General features: G+C 36.0%; 1 protein-coding gene across 3 annotated transcripts in view; it reads right to left on the bottom strand.

Moving 5' to 3' along the window:
* Nucleotides 1-24,263, bottom strand: part of LOC145265494 (uncharacterized) — a 185,282-nt gene that overhangs the window by 132,700 nt on the left and 28,319 nt on the right. For all 3 annotated transcript variants that reach the window (XM_080121374.1, XM_080121372.1, XM_080121373.1), the window contains exons 5-8: nt 19,942-20,092; nt 13,592-13,821; nt 10,975-11,049; nt 4,555-4,682 (exon numbers count right to left, since the gene is read on the bottom strand). In XM_080121374.1, coding sequence (XP_079977500.1) covers nt 4,555-4,682; nt 10,975-11,049; nt 13,592-13,821; nt 19,942-20,092 — 584 coding nt within the window. The remainder of the gene's footprint in view (nt 1-4,554; nt 4,683-10,974; nt 11,050-13,591; nt 13,822-19,941; nt 20,093-24,263) is intronic.

The following is a 24,263-nucleotide window of genomic DNA, read 5'->3' as shown; positions in this document are numbered from 1 at the left end:
GACCTCAACACCTCCACACGAGGCACACCTACAAGAACTGTTTTTATAGCGATAAAAGGAAGAATAATTCTAAATAAAGAAAGTAAGAGTTATCGCCTCTTATAGATCTTTAAAAAAGACTAGAGAGAGAAAACAACATGGCGACCATCGTTTGTAATTTAATTTAATGTTTCTGCCATGAATAAATTGTGTTTAAAAATGCAATGAGCTTGTCTGCTTGTTATTAAAATATCCAATGATTCTGACATCCTATTTCCCCGAACACAACAAGCTGCTTAATGCCGTTATCCCTCCTGCCTGGGATATATACACAACTGCTCTGAAAAAATAATTTTAAAAAATAACAGAAGATCAAATCACCAGTTGAGCTTAGTTATTGTACAATGTTTAATTATTTATAAAAACATACATGTTTTACTTGTATTTTATTGAATATATTTTATTTGAAGAGGATTTTTATTTTTGTTTAATCTTTGTTTAGGTGTATTGTCTTTCAAGTAAATTTACTTGGAAAACATAATTATATTCCACAGTGAGAGTGAGAGTACATCTTTCTGTTTTATCTCTACCTGGTCTGTTATATTCTGCGATTTGAAAGTGCCAGCATTCGCAGAATACAAATCAGGTTCCCATATTGGCTATCTAAGCAGCTTCTGCCGATCATGACGCTCAGGTGATTTTTTTTTTTTTTTTTTTTGATCCAACAGCTTTATATTTATTTGGTACCAGTTTTTTTTTCATGGTTTTGTTGCTTTATGTGACAACACTACAACTCTAGATCCAAGTATATTTTAACTGTAATCCTGTCACATGGAATAGTGACTATCTACTCTATATACATAGATCTGTTGAAATTTTATATGAACCCTTGTTATGAAAAGGTGTAACAAACTAAGTATTATGGTGTCCATTCGATGCACATTTAGGAATTAATAGAAATTAATAGTGATTAGTCACCACATTTATCCTTACATTTTCTCAGAAAAACATTGGCAATTCTGACTGACGGTGCATTCAATCCACAGTTAGGGATTAACAGGGATGAATAGATATTAGTATTTAATGCAAACATGACCACAAAATTAAGCATATTCAATCATTAATTTAGCATAAATCACTCATTTAAAGTCAATAGGCCATAATTTTTCCTGTTTTTTTTATGGGCTAAAAGTTTAATAATAATAATATTATTATTATTATTAATAATAATAATAATAATAATAATAATAATAATAATAATCTATAAATATAAAAGCGAAAATGTGTGTATGTATGTATGTATGTATGTGTGTTCGCTTTTTCTGTATGTCTGTAAAAGGCTTTTTTCCGAGAAGCGGTCGATCGGCTCACAACTTCTTAAAACTTTTTATATCGCATATAAATGATAATATCTACGAGTTAACAACAGAGGTCGCCTGTCTATTTAATTTGCTCGACTTCGCTCGCCGCATGTGGATTAAGCTTTTTCGTATAATAAAAGCGACACTAATTCTGGCGGTATTTTCCGGTCGCGATCGCCGGAAATATGTCCGAAAGCAATCAGTATTCGATCAATGTGGAAATATTTTCCTTATATCAGACAATTGCTATTCAATTTGGGCAATCCCCTTTTTATGGGGAGCTGGTTTCACCCACAACATCTTGGGAACATCAAAATAAAAAAAAGCGTTCCTGCACTAAATAAATACTACCCCGCAATCAAAGTTGACCTCATTAAAACGGGCACCTGCCAATTCTAAATAATTAAATAAATTCAAACATGTTTCCATTAGCATTTTGTGGTGGCCCACTGGTTAACATCGCACTTTTGTTTTTCACACTTTAATTTCCAACTTTGCCTCAAGGGTTTGGGTTCGATCCTCATACTTACCTACCAAACGTTTTTTATTTTAACCCCCCCCCGGACACACACACCTCCAAACACCCAAGCAACGCCGGGTACCCCCGCTAGTAATCTATAAATCTGAAACGTCTGTGTGTGTTTGTGTATGAGTGTGTTTCTTTGTGTGTGTGTTTGTATGTCCGCTAAAACCTTTTGTCATCAGCACTGGACCAGCATGAAATTGGTATCGTTAGAAAGAGCAAAGTTTCAGATGAATAATATCTCAAAATTATAAAAAATGATTAATTTTATGAGGGTCAACTGGGCTGGTTTTGCAATCTATTATATCAAACGTAAAATGTGTGTTAGTATGTGTGTGTGTTTGTATGTCTGCTAAAAACATTCGATAGACGCAACAAACACTGATAAAATTGAAATTGTTAGAAAGATCGATCCCTCAGACGACAAATATGTAAAAATTAGCCAAAAAGATTCATTGTTTGACCGTCAACTGGGCTGTTTTTTCCAAGAAGGGATCAGGGTTTGTTTTTTTTCAACATGTTTATAAAGTCATTCATGCCTTGCTATCTCAACAGGTTTAAAACACGTTATTCCAAGGCCCATGACGTCACAAGTGCGCCGTGGGTGAGACAGCTCATGTGTATGCTTTTTTCACCTCCTTTTTCTCTTTCATGTTACAGATTCTTTTTTTTGTGCTCACATAAGCACTCATTATTTCAATTGTTTCTTTAGGGAGTTGTTTGCTCAATAGTCTTACTATACCACCTCTTCACACCCGGGCAACACGGGGTACCCATGCTAGCCTATTATATAAAGAGCCAATGTTCGTGTGTGTGTGTGTGTGTGTGTGTGTGTGTGTGTGTGTGTGTGTGTGTGTGTGTGTGTGTTTGTATGTCCGCTAAAAAGTTTGTCATCTGGCATCACTAGAAAGAGCAATCTCTTAGACAAAAACTATTTACAAATGGTTGATTATTTCATGTAGAAATGCTGTTTTGTTTAAAGTTGGGGGTCGATGCATTATGCAAACTGTGTATGCGCTAAGCATCATCATATTCTTCTGGTTTAAATAGCTAAATTTGTGACGTTATAACATCTGTATCCTCATTGGTCAATCAATAAAAGCATTTGCATAATAGCTTAAGTTATGCGAGATTGCACCCGGCACGCATCATTCTTTTTTTTTTTGCTTTCAAAATTTTGCTTTCATCTCAGTTTCATTCTGGCTGATGGCACCTAAGCCCTCTTTTTTTTTACAACTTGGTAACGCCGCCCACCGCTGTCACAAAGTTTTTTTTATGATCAGCCAATGCAGTCCCCCTGCCCTCATTGTCACAATTTTTGTTTACAACCGGGCAACACTAGGCGGCCCTAGTAATAATAATCTATATATATAAAAGCGAAAATGTATGTATCTATATATATACGTGTGTTCGCTTTTTCTGTATGTCAACAAAAGGCTTTTTTCAGAGAAGCGGTCGCTCGCTTCACAACTTTTTAAAACTTTTTATATCACATATAAATCCTAATATCTCACAGTTAACAACGAAGCTCGCCTGTCTATTTAATTTGCTCGATTTCAGGAAGATAAATATTCAATATTTGTCGCTCGCTGCATGTGGGTTAGTCTTTTCCTATAAGATCTTGGGGGAGGGAAAAAAAATCGTTCAGCAGTAAGTGAATACTATCCCGCAGTCAAACTTGACCTCATTAACTCATTAAAACGGGTACCTGCTAAATCCAAGTAATTAAATAAATTCAAACGTGTTTCCGTTAGCATCTCGCGGTGGGGCAATGGTTAACGTCGCACTTTTTTTTTTTTCACACTTTAATTTACAACTTTGCCTCAATGGTTCGGGTTCGATCCTCATACTTACTTTTTTTTAAACCCCCCCCCACAACTCCAAATACCCGGGCAACGCCGGGTATCCCTCGCTAATAATGGATAAAGGTGGAAGTTTTATTCTGACATATTTTACTACTGCCTTCGTATTCTGCCTACTCCTTTTTTGTCAACCTATTGCACGCTTCTCTGCTTCTGATGCACGTCAATAAAGGGGTTTGCTTTCTAAGAGTCTCACACTGTTAATATCTACAACAGAGTGATGAAACTTTCCGGTCATGAATGCATAAGTTCAGTCATCATAACAATGCAATTTTCAATTCCTTGTGATCCATTTAGGCGGAAAAAAATACAGCAGACATTACTTTTGGAACGCCCTTTGTACGTATATCCAATTTTAGTGAAATTTAAATCATATGTATGCGGTACTAATTCAGAGAGTTTTCTGACATTTAAGCTTCTACCAACCAGATTAGGGGGTGAAAGGGGAGGAGGGATTAATAAAAACAAAGAAATTAATATAATGCTATGAGCATAGTGAAAAAATATGTAGTAGTGATCATCATTCATCCCGAGCAATGCCGGGTCTTCCTGCTAACATTTAAACAACACCCTTAAAACTTTGAATCGTATTTTTTTTTTTTTTTAATTTAATTCATTTATATAAAATTCTTCAGGGAAGACAATGGAAGTGGTCTCAAATCTTTAAGTGCCCTACGGCAATTTCAAATATGTATATTCGATTCTAATGAAACCCTAAACCATCGTAGTGATTTCCTTTCAATCCTGAGTTGGGTCGGGTATACCTCCTAGTAGAGAGATAAAGCTAAAAGTTGTATTTTAACACATTTTTCTCCGCCTGTGTTCTCACCTGTACATTCTGAAGGTGGACTGAATTCTGGTTGCTGCTTTTGTCCGTCGTTGTCTTTGTTGTTCTTCAAGAATTTGAATTGCTTCCTTTTCTTTCAGAATGAATTCTTCCAATTTCTGGATCTCAATCTGCGACAAAATATAAATAAATCATGAAATTAAAAAAATAAATAAATAAATAAGTGTTGTTTGTTGGTTTGCATTGATCCAATCTACTCGTTTAGTGATAGAAACAAGATTTATAAACTGAAGCGTTAAAAACAGACAGACATAGCCTCGCACAGAGATACAAGGGTGCATTTAAAAACACCTAATTTCATCTTCTTGGTCAGGTTTTGATTATTGAAGAGGATGGCTCAACAAGAATTTATGTACATTAGACTTAAAAAACGATCATGTTATAGTCAGCTGGAAAGTAGACCCACTGTATCGTATCTCACAGTCGGACAGTTCTAGAAAAGAAACTTTGCTCATGGAGTTTAGTCTTTGGCGTTGATAGAGAGTATGGGAAATTATTGACAGTTGTTGTAGCTAGGCAATGAGTCTGAATGATCTTCCATTTCAGGTCAGGTGTGAAGGTCACAACTATTTTGCATATTAAATTTACGTTTTTTACTAATTTCCCCATTTTGATTTGCTGAGGTGGCCAAACTATTATAATAGTTTTACTGCAAACAGAAACAAGCACGAGCAGCAACAGCAGCAGCCATCACCATTAACGATGTTTGAAATATCTGCTTGACTTCAAAGCTGGGCGCTTATTATTTATTGGTTGGTAAGGTAATAAATGCAAGAATTCAAAGTGAATCTGAACAAATGCTGGACTTCTGTATCTTCTGCGTAATTTTCTACCAGCATATGGCAATAGAAGCATACTTATTTATTTTATTTGCGGACTGTTATCCTCATCTTCATAGTTGTTATTTCACTACGTTTCGGCCTTCTTCGGGTGGTTGTTAACCCCGACAGGATAGGAATGCTGAGTCTCTTAACTGCATCCTCAGTAATTAGTTGCTGTTGTCTCACCACATTTTGGCCGACTAAACCTGCTTTGGGTAGGATTGAAACCGCTATCTTTAGACAATGCTCACCTAGAACCCTAGAGATTCAACGCCTCTATCCACTGCACCAAAGAGTGATCACGGTTTAATTTTTTGTTCTTATGAGCCGTTTGTTTTGATCTATGCTGACTAGAAACTGACCGGCGATAATAAACCGAAATCAGATTCAGTTGCAGAACATAAAATGTAATAGCAATTTAAAAAAAAAAAAAAAAATCTATCAAGGGAGATAAATCGTGTCAAGTAAAACAAAGTTCTTTCCCTTCTTTAAACTTTGTTATTTTGTTGGAAGTTATGTACAAGGAGCACTTGCGTGGGAAAACTAAGATAGTTACGAAAAACTGAGTTTTTAGGTATGATTTTGAAACCCTACAGTAATAATATCAATTTCTACATAAAATATACATGGGAAACATTTAAAAGTGATTAAAACCACTATCTATATTAATCAAATTTGTGTATGTGTGTGTTTCTCAACTGTATGTGACTTAGGGATTGCCAAAACAATGTGAAAAAAAAGAACGCATGATTACGTGACATCAGACTTGTGTTAACTATACGAACTATGGAAAAGCAGAAGCGACTTAGTGGTTTTTTTCAAAACATTTGTTTATCTTCTTCAAACTGAAATTAATAATTAATGTTTGTTATAATTTTGTAAGGTTTTAAGATTTTTACACAGTTTAATTATTTATAATATTATAAACATTTGTATATTAAATCTCAAATACAGGTTTGCGAGTATTTATTTGGTTAACAACCGGCTTCCATACTTTTGTTCGGTAAAAAGAGATAAACAAAATATGAGGGTAGTATATAAAATGTATAATATTTGTGAAATAATATTTTTAAATCGGTTTTAATTTGGCGATAAAATAGCTGGCAAGAGTCATGTTTATATTAAAATTTAATATTAAAAATTAAAAATTTAAACACAATTAATTAAAAAATCTATGTTGTAACGGAACACTTTGAAATAATGGAATTTTAATCGTTGTAGTCTTTTAAAAATTAATTTTTTAGGAAGTTTCTTTTTCTTGGCAATTCATCTGAAAATAGTATATATTGATTAGAAAAAAAATGCTATTAAAAAAAAAACATAATATTAAATTGGCGCTTATGTCAACGGATCATCAAATCTAAGGGAGATAACCAGCATAAACATAGTAAAAAGAAGCATATTTTACAAGATATAATTTGGGACGCTGAAATAATTATTAGAACAATGAAAGAAGGTTAAAATGAAAAAAAAAAAAGATTACATGATTACTGTAGCCGAGTTTCGGAAATTGCTGAAGCAGTTTACGAAAAAGAAACAAGTTAGTGAAGTTAATCAACAAACTTAAAAATATAACCATGTTAAGTAACAAAATAAACTTATTAATTAACGTACACAAAACAAAAGTAAACAACCTGTTACAATGAAACTGTGTTAATTCATCAACAAAAATTACATAAACTTGTTAATTAACCAAGAAGTTGTTGTCCAATTAGTCAAAGAAAAATGATTCCCTTATTTAAGAGACACCCCCCCCCAAAAAAAAACCCGAACACTTTATCTTGTGCAGAATCTTTGAATGGTATTTTTTCCCTCTTTTTAAATACATTTGTACATAATAGTAAAAAAAGTAAAATAAACTTTAATCATAGACAGAAGTAACTGATTACCTAAAATAAAGAAAAACAAATTTCTTATTTTTTAATTTTTTATTTTCGTTTAAAAAAAAAATACATTGACAGTTTAAATACTTCAAAATCTACTTTAAAAAGTTTTCTATTTTCGTTGTTTTGTGTGGGTTAATTATTATGCGCCCCAAGTTATACCTTTAAGTCGATTTTGATCTGGCGATAAAAATGCTGACAAAAGCTATGTTTATATTAAAACTAAATATTAAAAACAAATTTAAACAATTAATTAAAAATCTATGTTGTAAGGGGACATTTTGAAATAATGGAATTTGTAGAGGACTAGGATATATAAATCCTAATCCCATTACAAAAGAAAAATAATGAAACGAATGGAATGAAGGAAACAAAGACTCAATTGCTGGAATAGATAAACGTGTCGTTTATTTACTGTTGAAAGAAAGAATGTTTTAGATATAACACGTGTTCATGTCCGTGCGGGTGTAACCATCGTTTGTTGCGGGATTGGTAGTATAGAAGGAAAAAGGAAATGTGTGTTCATCTCACGTTCGGGTCACTGTCGTTTGTTCGCGCGTGGGAAGAGAAGTGAGTAATGTAGTGGAACGAGAAATGGCAGTCCATCGTGTAGACAAAGAAAAGGATAGAGAGTTGACATCAGTTAAACTGTGCGCCATGTTAGAAGTCAGCTACGCGGTTGTGTTCTTTGGCACAAGTAGTAGATAGAGAGAGAAAGAGTGAGAATGAGAAAAAGTCAATCCAGGCCATGGAGAGAGAAAGCATATAAAGTGTACGTACAGTCTGATAGATTTTTGTCCCACATAGTAGCAAGTGGTGTGAGGTACGCGCGTATGCCGAAAAGGCACGCTGTCGGTCTGTAGACCGCCCAGCTCGAAAGCTGGTCTGAAAAGAAAGGGTTGGAAACAGCTTGTCTCTTTCTTTTATAGGTGTTTCCGGTGTGTCTTTTGCGCATGTGTGGATTTCCTTTGAAAGGGGAAGTGACGTTGTCCATGCGTGCGTGTATGTGATTACATGGGTGTATGTTAGCGTGTGTGTATATATACGTGAATGTGAGTGTATATACGCGAACGTGAATATATGTACGAATGTGGACGTGTGTGCGTATGTATATGACAAGTAATATAGCTTGAAATGTGAACGCGTGTTTTTGTGTGAGACTAGAAAAGGCTTGCACAAATTTTAACTTAAAAATTAATTAATTTTAGGAAGTTTCTTTTTCTTGGCAATTCAACTGATTATAGTATATATTAATGAGAAAAAACGCCATTTAAAAAAAAAAAAAACAATATTAAATTTATATCTTCTTTGAAATGGTACAAAAGTTATATTGATAATATTAACTTATAATAAAGTTACATCGTGTTACTGTTACACATAGGGGGTGATTCTGTGGTGAATTTTGGAGGTGTCTAGAAAACAGAAACGATTCTTTTAATAGTTGCGTAAAGACTACATTTTGTATTATTGATGTTATCGACTTTGTTATATTTAAAAAAAATCGTCGCAGTTTTCTTTTTTTTAATGTTTTAATTTAATAAAAGTATGTTTGGTTTGAGCGTCCTAAATTATGAGATAAAAATATGAACGGATCTTTTACTAAAAAAGAGTTGTTACCCTCAGCACAATGACAAATTGAAAAAAAAAAAAAAAAAAAAAAACAGCGCCCGTTGTGATCTGCACATACCAGAAACTAACCGGTGTTGTCAAATGGACTTCAGATTTAGTTTTAGTGATCGAAAGAGTAATCTTTTTTTTAATAATAAAAATCAAGGGAGATAAATCCTGCAAAATAAAACAAAGTTACTTCCCTTGTTTAAACTTTGCTATTTGTTGGAATCTTAAGTGTAAGGATTTGGCAGTGTCGTCAGAAAATGCGACATTTATGAAAAGCGTATTCTTGAAAATACATAAATGTGAAATCTTTGAAAGTTATTAAAATTTTGTATCTAAAAGTTTGTGATTACTTCTTATTTGTCCGTAGGTGTGTTTCTCGCCTTTGCGTGATTTATACGTTTTGGTAAATTTTTACTTACTTTCCACTTTAACAATCACCTTTAGAATGACGACTTTTAAAGTTTTCGGGTATGCTGAAACCGGCACTTGTACAGTTTAGTCAAGGCATTCAAAAATGAAAATAGCGAGAAAAAAAAAAGGTTATATTGTACGTATCCGTTTTGGACTAAAGATCTCCGAAAAAAATTTTCATTTAATTTGATCGAGTAGTTTTTGTTTATCGTTTTTTTTTTTTTTTTTTTTTATAGCGGAAAAACACGTTCCGATGAGAGCACGTTGAAGTCAACCATCGTGAAATTTGCTGAAGCTGAACAGCATGCCACGGGGAGATAACTCAATGTAAAGTGCCGACACTCCCTTCCCATCTTTAATTCTAGCTTTTCTTCCTAAAAATCGAACCTTTTGCTCGGTATCATAACAAATTATTTTTTCACTGTAAAAAAAAATAAAAATAAAATAAAAAATAAAAAAAAATAAAAAAACTACTTCATGAAATTAAGTGAAATTTTTTTCGGAGAACTTCGTTTCAGAACGGATATGTGAAATATAACCTTTTTTCGATATTTTCATTTTTTTAATGTCTTGACTAAACTGTACAAGTACCCTGAAACCGTATATTACATTTAAATTTGCCAGAAACAAACAGTTTTCCGCATATTAAGCAACTGGTGGTCATTGTTTGTATGCGCAAGTATGCGCGTAGCGTCAAAATATCCAGGCTTGCACATACAACAATGGCCACTAGTGTGAACATAACGAATTACATTGCTTAATATCCAGAAAACTATTTTTTGTGTCAAATTTAAATTCGATAGTGGTGGAACCAAGGTGGAAACAAGTAAAGAATTACTCCTTCTTTTATTATTATTCAACTATTTGAAATATAATAAACGAAACTTTTAAAATCCTATTTTAAAACCAATTTAATTTGGAAATAAAATACATTAGAATGCATTTCGATTTATTCATAAATAAGCCAGTTTTGGTCAAGATCAAAGTGTAGTATCTGTTCCGGCAGATACTGCAAGCAAAGACCATATGTGGGGGAAACCCCACATATAAGACCTTGGTCAATGTAGGGGCAACCCTTCATACCAATTGTCACTATCCAGCTCCCCTACTCCCCGGGGAGTTGGTCCCCATTTCCCCTTCACTCCTCACATTAAAAATCGGCCTTGTGCCTAATTTGCTCGGTGGGGGAGCAAATAAATACCATCTGTTCTTCAGATGCTGCACTTCTATTTCTTGTTCTCTTTCGGTGGAGGAGAAATCCTTCACGACTGAGACAATTTTTTATTTTTATACCTTTTCCCCACGTTAAAAAACGACCCTGGTGTCTAACTCTGTCCCGTGGGGAGGCATAATAAATAGGTACATTAATATTGTTTTAATAGTTGAAAAAAAAAACGTTCAATACTTCGTTGGTTCTTCTCATTTGTAGTGAAGCTAAGACTATTACTAATACAACTACGAAATACCCCCTCCCCCGTCCTATCTCTCGTTCTCTCTATCCTTCCCTCTTCCTTCTTTTTCTTCTCTCGACGTCACCAGAGGTTTTCAGCCAATCAGGATCGAGGACAGTTTTTAGAGGAAAAAAAAATGAAAAAGAATAAGAGAGATGGACATGGGCAGTAAAGTTTCCCAGCGGCATCAAGCACAAAAGACAAAGGTGATGTCCTTACCTGTTGTGTTTCTAGTTCTTCTTTGACTGCAATCTGGAAGTCTTCAGCCCACTTGCACATGGCTGCCGATTTTACCTTTATTTAAGATTAGACAAGAAGAATAAATAAAAATACGTATGGATAGATTTGAGGTTGAGCAATGCAAGGTTATGGACAACGAATGAATTGAAAAATAGCTCAGTAAGAAATAAGATGATCATAGAAACAAATAGACAATATGCAATGTAATATTTTTCTTTCATTTTGTATTTACTGCTTTTTTTTCATCTTCAATCAGTCATGTCTTAAATGGTGGCAAAGTGTTTTCAAGATTAAAACCTTTATTCAAAGTAAAAAATATTCATTATCTTAGAGTGAACTTCTTGATGTAAGAAAAAACTTTTTAGTGTAAATGGTTTCTTTCCTAGAACTGTCTGTCTGTGAAATGCAATATCATTTGTCTGCTTCCTGGATGACTATAACATGGTCGTCTTCAAGTCTAATGTGAATAAATTCCTATTGAGTCATCCATTTACATAATATAGCCCTACCCAAGTTCCATCATGACTGATCTTGTCTCACTATATACTTAATACTTAACTCTTATGCTTGAGTGGCCTCTGGCCCTTGATAAGTATTGACTTTTCAAATAAAACAAAAAATATATATATATAGATATATATATATATATCTTGGTGTAGCTACGCCAGTTTGAATATTTTCGAAATTTCAAATTAAAATAAATGTTAATTATTTTAACAAAGACAGTGCTATGGTTTTCGATATATAAGAATACTCTTACAAAACAATGTTTTAAAAAAATTGTCTACTAAAAATAATTTTATTATTTCATTGACAGCATGGTGGGTAAAGATAAAAGATACCTATGTAGTTATTGCCAAGAGAAGATAATTAGGGCAGTCTTTAATATCATGACCTGAATCTTAATTCAAGTGTCAATCTTTCACTCAAACTGTCTTAAAATGGAGTTTTTTTTTGTTTTTGTTTTTTTTGTTGTTTTTTCAATTTTCACCCCAAACAAGGCACAGTGCCACTTTGAAGTAGGGGGCTATTATCGGGGACATAATTTGCAGGGACATTATGAAAGGAGATAAGTAGCAAGATGTCTGTTCACATTACACTTGAACTTCTGCATGTCAGTACAGTTGGGAAAACAGAATCCCGGAAGGGAGTTCCAAAGTCTAGCAGTTCTGGGGAAGAAACTATTGGAGTAGAAGTTTTTCTTAAACCTAGGGATGTCTACTGTGTAGTGGTGGGATTTAGCTGCTTGTTGGGTTTGTCGGGGGTATCTATATCAGGCGGGTACAAGTGCTTGTAGTTCGTCAGAGCATTAACGATTAAAATATTTGTAAAACAGGCAGAGGGATGCAACATTTCGTCAGTGGGACAGAGGCTGAAGCTTAGATGACAGTTCAGGACCTATCAGGTAGGCGACTCTTTTTTTAACCCTGTCCAGGAGTGAGAGACAAGCAGCAGATGTACCAGCCCAAATGTAACAACAGTACTCCATACATGGGCAAATGGTGGCCTTTTAGAGGTACAGGATACTTTCAGGCATACACAGCTTTCTAGCACAATAGAGAGAGCCCACTTTCTTTGCAGCAGCCTTGCTAATCCTCTCAATGTATCTATTCCAATTCATGTTCCCTGTAAACGTTAGGCCAAGGAGTTTAAAAGAAATACTTTCAGATTATGTCTTCTTGGCCATTGCTATTGATGGTAGAGAAGGTTTCTTGTAATTACTGAAGGAAACAAGCTTAGTCTTGGCAGCATTGAATGTGACCATTCATTTTTGTCCCCATTACACTACAGATTGAAGGTCCTCATCTAGTGTTTTTGCCATTTCCTTAGATATGTGTTCATTTATTTTACCCTCGTGCCATTTATAGAGTGTGGTATCATCAGCAAATATACCCATCTCAGAAACAATTTTATCAGGGAGGTCATTTATGAATATCATATAATATTGTTGTCACATCTGGAGATGTGCTACTCAGAGCACCTTTTTCTGCCTTAACAGACTACAAAACCAACTTCCAAATCTAGCAGCTGCCTTTTTAACTAAACAGATTCCTCCCAATCATCATTGTGTTATTTGTTATTGTTGTATCATGTTATTGGTATTATAATAATTTAACATACAAATTGATTTTGTGAGATTTTAAAAGTTGGACCTAAATAGCATTTAGCCTGACATATCAAACTTCAATTCTAACTAACCAATTTTCATTTGTCATTGTTTGGATCATGTTAACGACATTATAAAAATCTAATATATAAAATTACCTTGCTGGATTCTGAAAGTTAGACCAAAATAGCATTTAAACTGACGGATCAAAATTTACTTCTGACACGTCAATTTTCATTTGTTATTGTTGGATCATGTTATTGCTAATAAAATAATATATTTTGATGCATTTGATTTTTTTTTTAATTATCTAGTTCATCCCAAACGACTGCAAACATCAACATTTCTAAATAATCCCCTAAAAATATATAAAAAATATTGGCTCACCATCGACCTGACTTTCATTTAACCTTATCCTCGAGCAGCTTTTGGGCCATGATAAGTGATGACATCTTAGTAAAAAGAAAGAAAAAAATTGTTGATGCTTGCCTCTTTATCATGTTGGAGTTGTACGTTCTCCTCTTCCAACTGATCCCAAATGTCTTGTCGTTCTCTATCTAACTTTTCTGCAGAGTCGATCATTTGTTGGTGATTCTTGTGCTGCTGGCCCAGTAGTCTGGCGTACGTCTCATCTGCATCGGCCAGCTGGATTTGGAGCAATTTCGTTATCTCTGACATTTTGTTGGGAATAACCGGGATGATTTTGCTGTTATCCTCATCTAAAGAAAAAAAAAATGAGTAAAATAACATAAAAAAATCATCATCATCATCATCATCACATTAATAGATTTAATTTTCCTCTAAGATCATTAGCTGCACACTTTCATGCAACAAATGTAAATGTTGCAAATCAGACATTCTGACCAATGACATGCTGTAGATTTCAGACACAGTTACTGTTTTTAGACATAATTTATATCATGTATCATAATAACGTAAACACATACATTGCACGAGCCATAATATACCATAATAATGTGAATGGGTGCGTTAAGTGCCATTAAATGGTTCCATTAAATAGTTGTCATTAAATTGTTAAAACTTGTTGAACTCAAGGGAGAACGATATATTTTCAAGATTACATTTCATAACCTACTAAAAAAACCGTCATATCATCACCGAATACATCATATCAAACTTAGGCCTATAGCCACGTCTAAAGAGTGAACATTGCAAGAGCTATTCCAATTATTATTAAGCCTCCCACTGAAAAAACACACCTGTGCTTACATGCTGACAAACCCACTGTAGTGAGATATGAAAGTAGTGCGATTAATTACTAGGATTACTGGTATATACCGAGTGCACAAACAAAATGGCGTACTCTATATTATGATCGAGTGCTGAGTCGCTCTTTAACAACATTTCCAAAAACATTACCTATGTATAAGTCAACCCAAAAAGAATAACCTTAAAATCGTCCGTCAGAAATTTGACTTATGCACAAATATATACACAAATATATGCACAAATATATACACAAATATATGCACAAATATATACAGTAAGCTTTGAACTCTAAAATTCTGCAGACAAAGAGCAAAGATTTTTTTGTGTGGACACGAAAAAATTATGTGCGAGAATTCTACAAGATCCAATATTTTTATGGAGGAATTCTCGTTTCTGATTGGTTGCTAGCAGACCGTGACTCCATTTGATTGGTCAGTTCCTATCACTAGTGTCTATGAGTAGAATCTTTGAATTTTTTTTTAATCCTACCCTGATTTAATAATCATCATCATCATCCCATTTGGTTCAACATTCATTTTACATTTTACATATGTTGGATGGATTTTTATAAAGTGTTTTCCGAATTAACCTATCTCTGACCAAGCCTTTATTTATCCCTCAGGCCCATTTTTATCACATTTTTCCTTGGCTTCCCTCTGTGAACTGACCTTTAACTGTTCTATAACTACTCACTCAAGAATTCCTATTCTTTCAACATGACTATATCATCAAAGTCTATTCTTCTGCACACATCTTGCTGTACTGTCTAGGTTTTATATTCCTCTACCTATAATATAGCTACCTTTACATCGGATATTCATTGTCTCCTAAAACTGAATGGAGTCATTGCATTGCATATTTTATCATCATCATCATCATCAAATTTGGTTTAATATCCGTTTTACACGCAACCATATTTGAATGGTTTTAAGAAATTGACTGCTAAAGTAATCTATCTCTGACCAGGTCTTTACTTATCCCTCTGATCTATTTTTATCATTTCCTCCCATATCTTTTTTTGCCTTCCCCTGTGAACTGAACCTGCTACCTCAACTGTTCTACATCTAATCCAAAAACTCTCATCCATTCTGTCAACATGACCATTCTACCAATGTATATTATTCTGCATACATCTCCCTATCCTTTTAATGTAACCATATCATCTAAGTCTCCTGTACTGCAGACATCTAGCTAATACTGTCCAGATTTAATCTTCTGGGACCATTAGATCTAAACCTATCATCACCATTATATCTGGTTTAACATCTGTTTTACAGGCTACCATATTTGGAATGATTTTAAGAAATTGACTGCGAAAGTAATCCATTTCTGACCAAGTCTTTACTTATTCCTCTGATCCATCCTTATTATTTCCTCCTATGTCTTCTTTGGCCTTCCTATGTGAACTGAACCTGTTACTTCAACTGTTCTACATCCAAGAACTCTCATCCATTCTGACAACATCATTCTACCAAAGTCTATTATTATTCTGCATACATCTCCCTATCCATTCTTTTAAACCAATTACTCTCTATCCATTCTTTTGGCATAGTCATATTATTGAAGACTCCTTTTATACACAAATCTCACTATACTCTTTTTTTTTTTACATAGGCATCACCACTTATCAAGGCCAAGAGGCCACTCGAGGATAAGAGTTAAAGAGTGTACAGTAGAAATTGGACAATATAGTAATCCAGATTTAATCTTCCTCTAAGATCATTAAAACTAAGTCAATCTTTAATACTCACATTACCCATCCATCATATCATTTTCATCATTTTTCTTCATGCAACACATGTCCTCAACTCTCACTGGCCAGATTTCACTTCCATACATCACACTGCATACACATGATAGATTTTTCCCATGGTTGATAATGGTAACGTTCTGCTGGTTAATAATGCAGTCACATAGGCATCACCATTAGTATGTTCAGTTTAATGTCCATTTTACAGGTTGGCATGTGTTCGACAGCTTTTCAAAAATTACTTCTAAACCAACCTATCTCTGGCCAGATCTTTAAAATACATATCGTGAAATCTAATCGATTTTTTTTTTTTTGTCATTTCTGTATTTGCGACAATATTTTTATAGACCAGATGGTCTTCCTGATGATAACAAAATGAGGAGATGAAGACCAATGTGTATATCAAGACACCATCTCTAGGTGATTCCTTACCAAGACTTGTGGCCCTAACTGCAATGTAGCCAGAATGAACAAATAGCAGTTTCTCATCAGCCAAGAAAAGGACTCGCAACAAAAAAATCGTTTGTTAGAAAAATATAAAACACTCATTTATTTCTCGCTCTGTGTTGTGTGCTTCTATTAGTAGACAGGAGGGGGGAAGCAGGAGGTGGGCGGATTTCAGTGACACAGCACAGTGACATGATTCATAGCTCATCGTCGCTCTTTGACTCTCTTCTCTCTATCATCTCACTTGTTTATATCGACCTGTTCTCTTGAAGGTGTCTAACCCCGGCAGCTGTGAGGTCAACTTCCTGACCTATTTACCTTCGGTGGCGTTAGTTTTGACAGATCTGCACTCTTTGGCCGGTTACTTTACTCTGCCGACCACCTGTGTGCATAGTCACACATAGTCTCAACAGTCTCAATACACGGCATAACAATGATGTTTAAATACATAAAAAAACGTCATAGTAAATGGACAATCAGTTCGTCCAGAGAAACGACGAAGACCATCTGATCATCCTAGCGATGATCAGATGTTCTCACTCTTTCATCCCAACCATTTTGATCCAGCGGTAGGACAGGGTCGAGACAGTTGGAGGCCAGGTGGGATGCAGCAGCTACCCCAAGTGTTGACGCCTTCCTATATGCAGCACCTGGTATTGCCAAATGGTCACCCATCTGGTGCTGGCAGGGCTCAACATTGCTTAATTTCGGTGATCTAATGAGAACCAGTATGTCAACATATGAACATGATATGGAGATGACAAGGCTAAGTGGTTAATGACACAAAATGAAAACTTGGTGTGCAAAGTTCAAATCCAGTTTGTTCCACAGAAGCACTTTTATAAAACTCACACTTGACCTTGTGTTTAATCTTCTATAAAGATAAATACAAAAAAATGGACAATGCATCTAAAGAAGCAAGAGGACACCCCTCTCTAAAAGGTGATGTATACCCTACTCATAAAGCTTGGTTTGTATGTTTTACGACATATGGCCGAAATGAATAAAAGAACGTTTTATATGAACAGTGCACAATTAGTACTCCTTAGTAACTCTTTATCAGTTAAATAAATATGTATTAACAAAAATACATGAAAAAGGTAAATTGAGCAATATCTGGTCGGTGACGACCATATTCTCTGCATGTCCATCTCTTCCCGGAAGTGACGTCATGGACGGAAGTGACGTCATGGAATAGTTCATCAAGCAGTAGGGGTGCGTTCCCAACAGTTAGGTGGTCCTGGATATGACCTTAAACTATATCCAGTGGTGAGGCCCCAGCTTGCGGGCTTTGGGGAGTGTGGAGCCGCCCTTTAATTCCCATTGCTCCCAGGTCTACTCAGACCCAGAGTGGTAGCACCTCTTAGGGTCCCAATTATGGGTTAAATAAAAACCGACTTTAAAACAACAAATATATTCTATTAAAAAAATGTTCTTCAAAATCTTTGGATTCGGCATTAAATAACCTGAAAAGGGTTGATATGCCGTAAAACAAAAACAACCAACCAACCAACAGTTAGGTATGTGTATACGTTTATATATTTTTATGCATAGGATTAACTCCTAAATTAATTAATCGATCATTATGAATAATGGAATATAGCTAAACATAAGGGTGATTAATGAAGGCTATATTTAGTTTAATGTAAATGAAGCAAAGTGGGATGGAGGCGCTTTGTGAGAGTCCAGTAATCAAAATCTAATCCAATCTAATTTTTGTGAAACTTCAACAATAGATATTGGGCAGTACTTAAGTCATCAACCCAAGCAATTTTAGATAAAAACAATTCTTGGATTATCCGATCCTAAAAAATGCGTCAGAAGCTTGATGATGATGACTAACTTCTGCGGTGCACAATTCATTCCAAACTATGTAACCCTGAACCATGAACTATATAAAACAAAAAAAAAACAGAGTATCCTGGACTGAATGACACACTGAATATCTTAAAAAAATAAAAAAAATAAAAAAAAAAAAACTCAAGGATACATTAAACAAAGCGTGCTCACTTACCTACTTTGACCCAAACAAATGCACCAAGATATATATATATACCAATGCCAGCCCTGTAGATATCTCTGTTGTGCTGTTACAAAATGGATTGGTTGTACAATTTGCAAGCCAGGTACTATCCACAGTTGAACAACACTATTCCCAAACAGAACATGCAGCATTTGCTATCACATGGGCATGTGAACACTTTCACGGATATATTTTGGAGTCCTATTTACTGTCCATACAGATCACAAACCTTTAACATAAATTTCAACAACACTCGCTCCCAACTATCAGCACGCATTGAACGTTGGGTTTTTAGAACACAACCATACAACATAACTGTCATATACCGAGCAGAACATGACAACCCATCTGACTATCTCAATCAGCATCTAATACACCTGCCACCAAACAACATAAAACAGAAAATAGCAGAGAAATATATGATCAACATCCTCTCAGCTTCAACCCCCTAATACAATGACAATTCATGAAGTTGCAATAGAAACTAGAAAAGACTAGATACTCACTACTATCGTTCAAGCCATTCTTACCAACAAGTGGTATGGTGTTGATGATGGCATAAACAAAGCAACATTTCATACCCTGCATGCCAACCGTGCCGAACTATCACTAGCATACAAGGATAACATTATTCTCAAAGGGCACTGAAACACAACAATACAGCGCTGTCAAAATAGTACATGTAGGGCACCAAGGTATTGTGAAATTCATGACCCTCCTTCGTGAAAAGGATATATGCAGTCTTCAGTAGAAGAAAACATCAGGAACTGCCATACCTGCCAGATCAGCACTCACAAACCAGTAAAAGAGTGACTGCAAATGTCCCCACTACCAGCAGCTCCAGTGTTGACTTTGGACATGTTCGGAATGGAAAGTATTTTCTCGTTGTCACAGATGAATACTCACACTATGTTGTTGTTAACATTTTAGACTCCATTTCAACAACATCAGTGATATCCTGTCTATTAAGATATTTACTGAATTTGGGATATCAGTATCCCTCAAAATGGACAACAGCCCACCATTTAACAGCAGCGATTTCAAAAACAGAAAATATTCCTATGACCCCAGGTCAATGCCAAAACAGACTGCTTTATATGCGCACTGGAAAAAAAGTCCATCAAAACTGCCCAATTCAAAGGTCAAAGCTAAACACAAATTCCATGAACAAAGTTTCTGTCTTAGAGTTGCCTGCCTTTGGAACGCTATACCGCAGAGCTGCTTTCAAGTCAATGCAAACAATTTCTTGACACTTATTAACCCTTGTCCTCCAGTGGCCTTTGGGCCTTGATAAGCAATGACTTCTTCATAAAAACAAGTGCAGTTCCATTAAGCTTCCTGAAAATCCCAGAAGAAACATTTTTTTTAAATCTGAGGACTTCCACTTACCAAGTATCGTCTCGTCAGCGTCTTTCTCGGCGACAGCTTCAGTCAAGAAGAGTTGTTCCTTTTGCTCGTCCTTAATCTGGGAGTTATCTCCCTTTGATGCTTCTGGACCACAGATTTCCAAGAATTCTGAATATTCTACCTCATCGTCCTCCTGTCGAAAGATAAATATATATATGCATAAATGATGTAATGAATATGAGCACATCCTGGTTCCTCCTCAGAAAAATATGATTGACTGGTTAAGCCATAAATACCGACTGATAGAGTTGGTAGAAAGAGATGTCAAAAGATATGCAATAAGCTTCACACTTAAGGATTTATCCACTCCAACAAAGAACTCCCATTCAATAAGGCAACTTATTAAACTATTATGTTAATATTGTAGCCAAGACCACTCATCTGCTTTAACAAATATATCCCTTTCACGGGACATGTCAATAAATATGTGTACATAAAGCTAAACACAAATTCCATGAACAAAGTTTCTTTCTTAGAACTGCCTTCCTATGGAACTCTATACCATGGGGATGCTTTCCAAGTGACTACAACATTTCTTGCAAAACTTTCACAAAAACACTCGTCTAGCTGAAACAACTGTCAATAATTTCCCCCACTCTTTATCTTAAACCTAAACGTGGATTCCATGAACCAGATTTCTTTCTTAGAACTGCCTTCCTATGGAACTCTATACCATGGGGATGCTTTCCAAGTGACTACAACATTTCTCGCAAAACTTTCACAAAAAACACTCGTCTATTTGAAACCACTATCCAAAATTTCCCCCACTCTTTATCTGTGCATAAACCTAAACGTGGATTCCATGAACAAAGCTTTTTTCTTAGAACTGTACACCTGTGGAACTGTGTTCCGTTTGCCTGCTTTCCAGCTGATTACAATTTGATCATCTTCAAGTCCAACGTAAACAAGCTCTTGTTGAACTGTCCCCTTAAGTAATCCAATTTACCAAATTTCCATTACTAACGATTACTACGATATTATCCTATTGACTACTGTGCACTCATTAACCTTTATTCTTGAGTGGCCTCAGGGCCTTGATAAGTGATGAATCCTATAAAAAAATTTCAAAAAGAGGTTACTATTTAGGATCGTGTCTAACAAGGGACTGTGGGAGTTTAGCAGCAAGATGATTGTTCACATTGCATTTAAACTTGCATTAAACTTCTGCAAATTAGTACAGTAAGAGAAGCAAGAAGCAGGGAAGGAATTTCAAAGTCTAGCAGGATCTCTACAGTGGAGGAGTTTGATTTTGTTGCTTGCCGGTAATATTTTCTTCGAGGAGGGCACAAGTGCGATGAGTTCATCAGAGCACATTCCATTAAAGTACTTGTGTAGGGGACTAGGATATATAAATATCCCAATCCCGTTACAAAAGAATAATGAAACGAATGGGAATTGAAGGAAACAAAGACTCAAGTAATGGATAAGATAAACGTCGTTTATTTGCTGTTGAAAGAAATGAACATTTTAGTTATAACATGTCCGCGTGTATGTAACCAATGTCCGTTGCAGGACTGGTGTTGTAGCAAGAAAAGGAAATGTGTTTTCATCTCAAGTTTGGGTCATTATTGTTTGTTCGCGCGTGGGAATTGAAGTGAGTGTTGTAGTGGAAATGAGAATCCAGCGTGTAGGCAAGGAAGAGGATATTAGAGTTGTCATCAGTTAGTAGTCAGCTATGCGAAGGTGTTCTTAGTGGCCAGTAGTAGATGGAGAGAGAAAGAGGGAGAATGTATACATACAGTCATTAGCTCGTGCCCCATACATAGTAGGAAGTGGGCGTGAGGTGCGCTTGCGCGCGCGCCGAAACGGCGGCGGCTTGTTCGCTCAACCTCTCTAGTTGAGAGTTGGTCCTAAAAAGAGGATTAGAAACAGCTTGTCTCCATGTTTTATACTCGCTTCTGGAGTGTCTTTTGCGCATGTGTATTTCCTTAGAAAGCGGAAGTGACGTCGCCCATGTGTGTGTTCGAAGTGTGAGTACATGTGTATACGTAAGCATGTGTGTATATATACGTGAATGTGAGTGTATGTACGCGAACGTGAATATGTGTACATGTGTGGACGTGGGCGCGTATGTTTGTGTGCGCGTATGTATATGACAGCTTGAAATATGAATGTGTGTTTTGCGTGATACTTGAAAAAGGCTCGTACAAATACTCCCCTTCCTAGGAAAAAAAAAATACATGCAATGTATATATATTTATGTATATATATATATATATTTTTTTTTGTGAGTAATGTTTTCGGCAGTTGATTTTTTTGTCCTGTTTTTTTTTTTTTTTTTTGCTGTTGGTGTGGTTGTTTGAAAAAAAAATGTCAAAAAGGAACGGAATGTCAAAAATGGAGTGTGTTCGTAAAAAAAGTATTTACTTACGCGTGGAAAATGCGTTTACTCTTTTTTTGGCTGACATTTGTTGGTTTGGTTTCTGTTGTGTGTTGACATGTGCAAAGAGTTGCTTGGACAGAGAAGTGAATTGTTCCGTTTGGAAGGAAAATTTTTGTTTCGTGTTGACGGTGTCGTGTGTGTGTGCCCAGTTGACGGTATCTTCGCATGTGATTCTGCGGTAATGTGTGCATCGTTTGGACGGGCGCTAGTCGCGTGTTCGTTCTTGTTGAATGGGGTCTGGTTACTGTTGTCTTTGCAAGTGCGTCTGCGGTAGTGTTTGTACATTGTCTGTACGGGCGTTTGTTGTGTAGTCGTTCGTGGTTGCCGGCTGTCAACGAAACTTCCAAGTTTTGAGTTTATCCGCGTGCGTCGTGCATCTCAACTCGTATTGTTGATTCAACTTCTTTTATGTGTTGATAGGGATGTCCTGTTTCTTTGTTGTTGTGTCTGCTTGTGCGGGAGGGAATTGCATAGGCCTATGTGATTTTGCTCCTCGCGTTTGTTGCAGGGTAATGTCAGGAAACCGTGAAAATGTTTGTCAAGCTCGAATTTGTTTTTAAATTCGATATGAAAGTCGACAGCTCCGTGTTCGTTTTTTGCTGAGTCTGACGAGGGTCGTCATTGTAGTTGGTAGTAGTTATTCCTGTGGGTAGTGGTTCGCTTGGTTTTCTTTGTTGAGAAGTTCGTTTTTTTCTTTATCAAATAAAATGCGCGTCTCGCTCAAAACAATTAATCTCAAAACGGTAGGGTCGCCATGCCTGCTCGTTCCACGTCAGTCGGGCGCCAGTTTATTGTGGACTTGTGGCATAGGAGGAAATGCGTGCTCCTCTCGCGTTTCGAGGGAAAATGAATTGTCTCGAGGAAGAAACGAACGACATGTTAAATTGAATTAAACGAACAGGAATTTCTTTGGTGAAAGAAACAAGTAAAAGAAAAGGGTACCACACGTGGTTAGTTTTGCGTGCGTCTTTCGCTGTTAGCTGGTGAGAAAGAAAGTTTATACCTTGGCGTGCGTCTCTCGTTAAGTGGTGCAGAGGAAAAGTTTATCCCTGTAGAGAAAGAGTCTGTGTGTGTATGAGTGCTTCGTTCAACCTCATCCATTTCATTTAAATAAAGGGGTCACCAAATTTGTAGGGGACTAGGATATATAAATACCCCAATTCCGTTACAAAAGAATAATGAAACGAATGGGAATTGAAGGAAACAAAGACTCAAGTAATGGATAAGATAAACGTCGTTTATTTGCTGTTGAAAGAAATGAACATTTTCGTTATAACATGTCCGCGCGTATGTAACCAATGTCCGTTGCAGGACTGGTGTTGTAGCAAGAAAAGGAAATGTGTTTTCATCTCAAGTTTGGGTCATTATTGTTTGTTCGCGCGTGGGAATTGAAGTGAGTGTTGTAGTGGAAATGAGAATCCAGCGTGTAGGCAAGGAAGAGGATATTAGAGTTGTCATCAGTTAGTAGTCAGCTACGCAAAGGTGTTCTTAGTGGCCAGTAGTAGATGGAGAGAGAAAGAGGGAGAATGTATACATACAGTCATTAGCTCGTGCCCCATACATAGTAGGAAGTGGGCGTGAGGTGCGCTTGCGCGCGCGCCGAAATGGCGGCGGCTTGTTCACCCAACCTCTCTAGTTGAGAGTTGGTCCTAAAAAGAGGATTAGAAACAGCTTGTCTCCATGTTTTATATTCGCTTCTGGAGTGTCTTTTGTGCATGTGTATTTCCTTAGAAAGCGGAAGTGACGTCGTCCATGTGTGTGTTCGTGTTCGCGTGTGTGAGTACATGTGTATACGTAAGCGCATGTGTATATATACGTGAATGTGAGTGTATGTACGCGAACGTGAATATGTGTACATGTGTGGACGTGGGCGTGTATGTTTGTGTGCGCGTATGTATATGACAGCTTGAAATATGAATGT

Source organism: Euprymna scolopes, chromosome 40 (genome assembly GCF_053919585.1).
Source record: "Euprymna scolopes isolate OS-2025 chromosome 40, ASM5391958v1, whole genome shotgun sequence".
In the NCBI taxonomy this organism is placed as follows: Eukaryota; Metazoa; Mollusca; class Cephalopoda; order Sepiida; family Sepiolidae; genus Euprymna; species Euprymna scolopes.
This window is presented reverse-complemented; position numbering and strand designations above follow the sequence as displayed.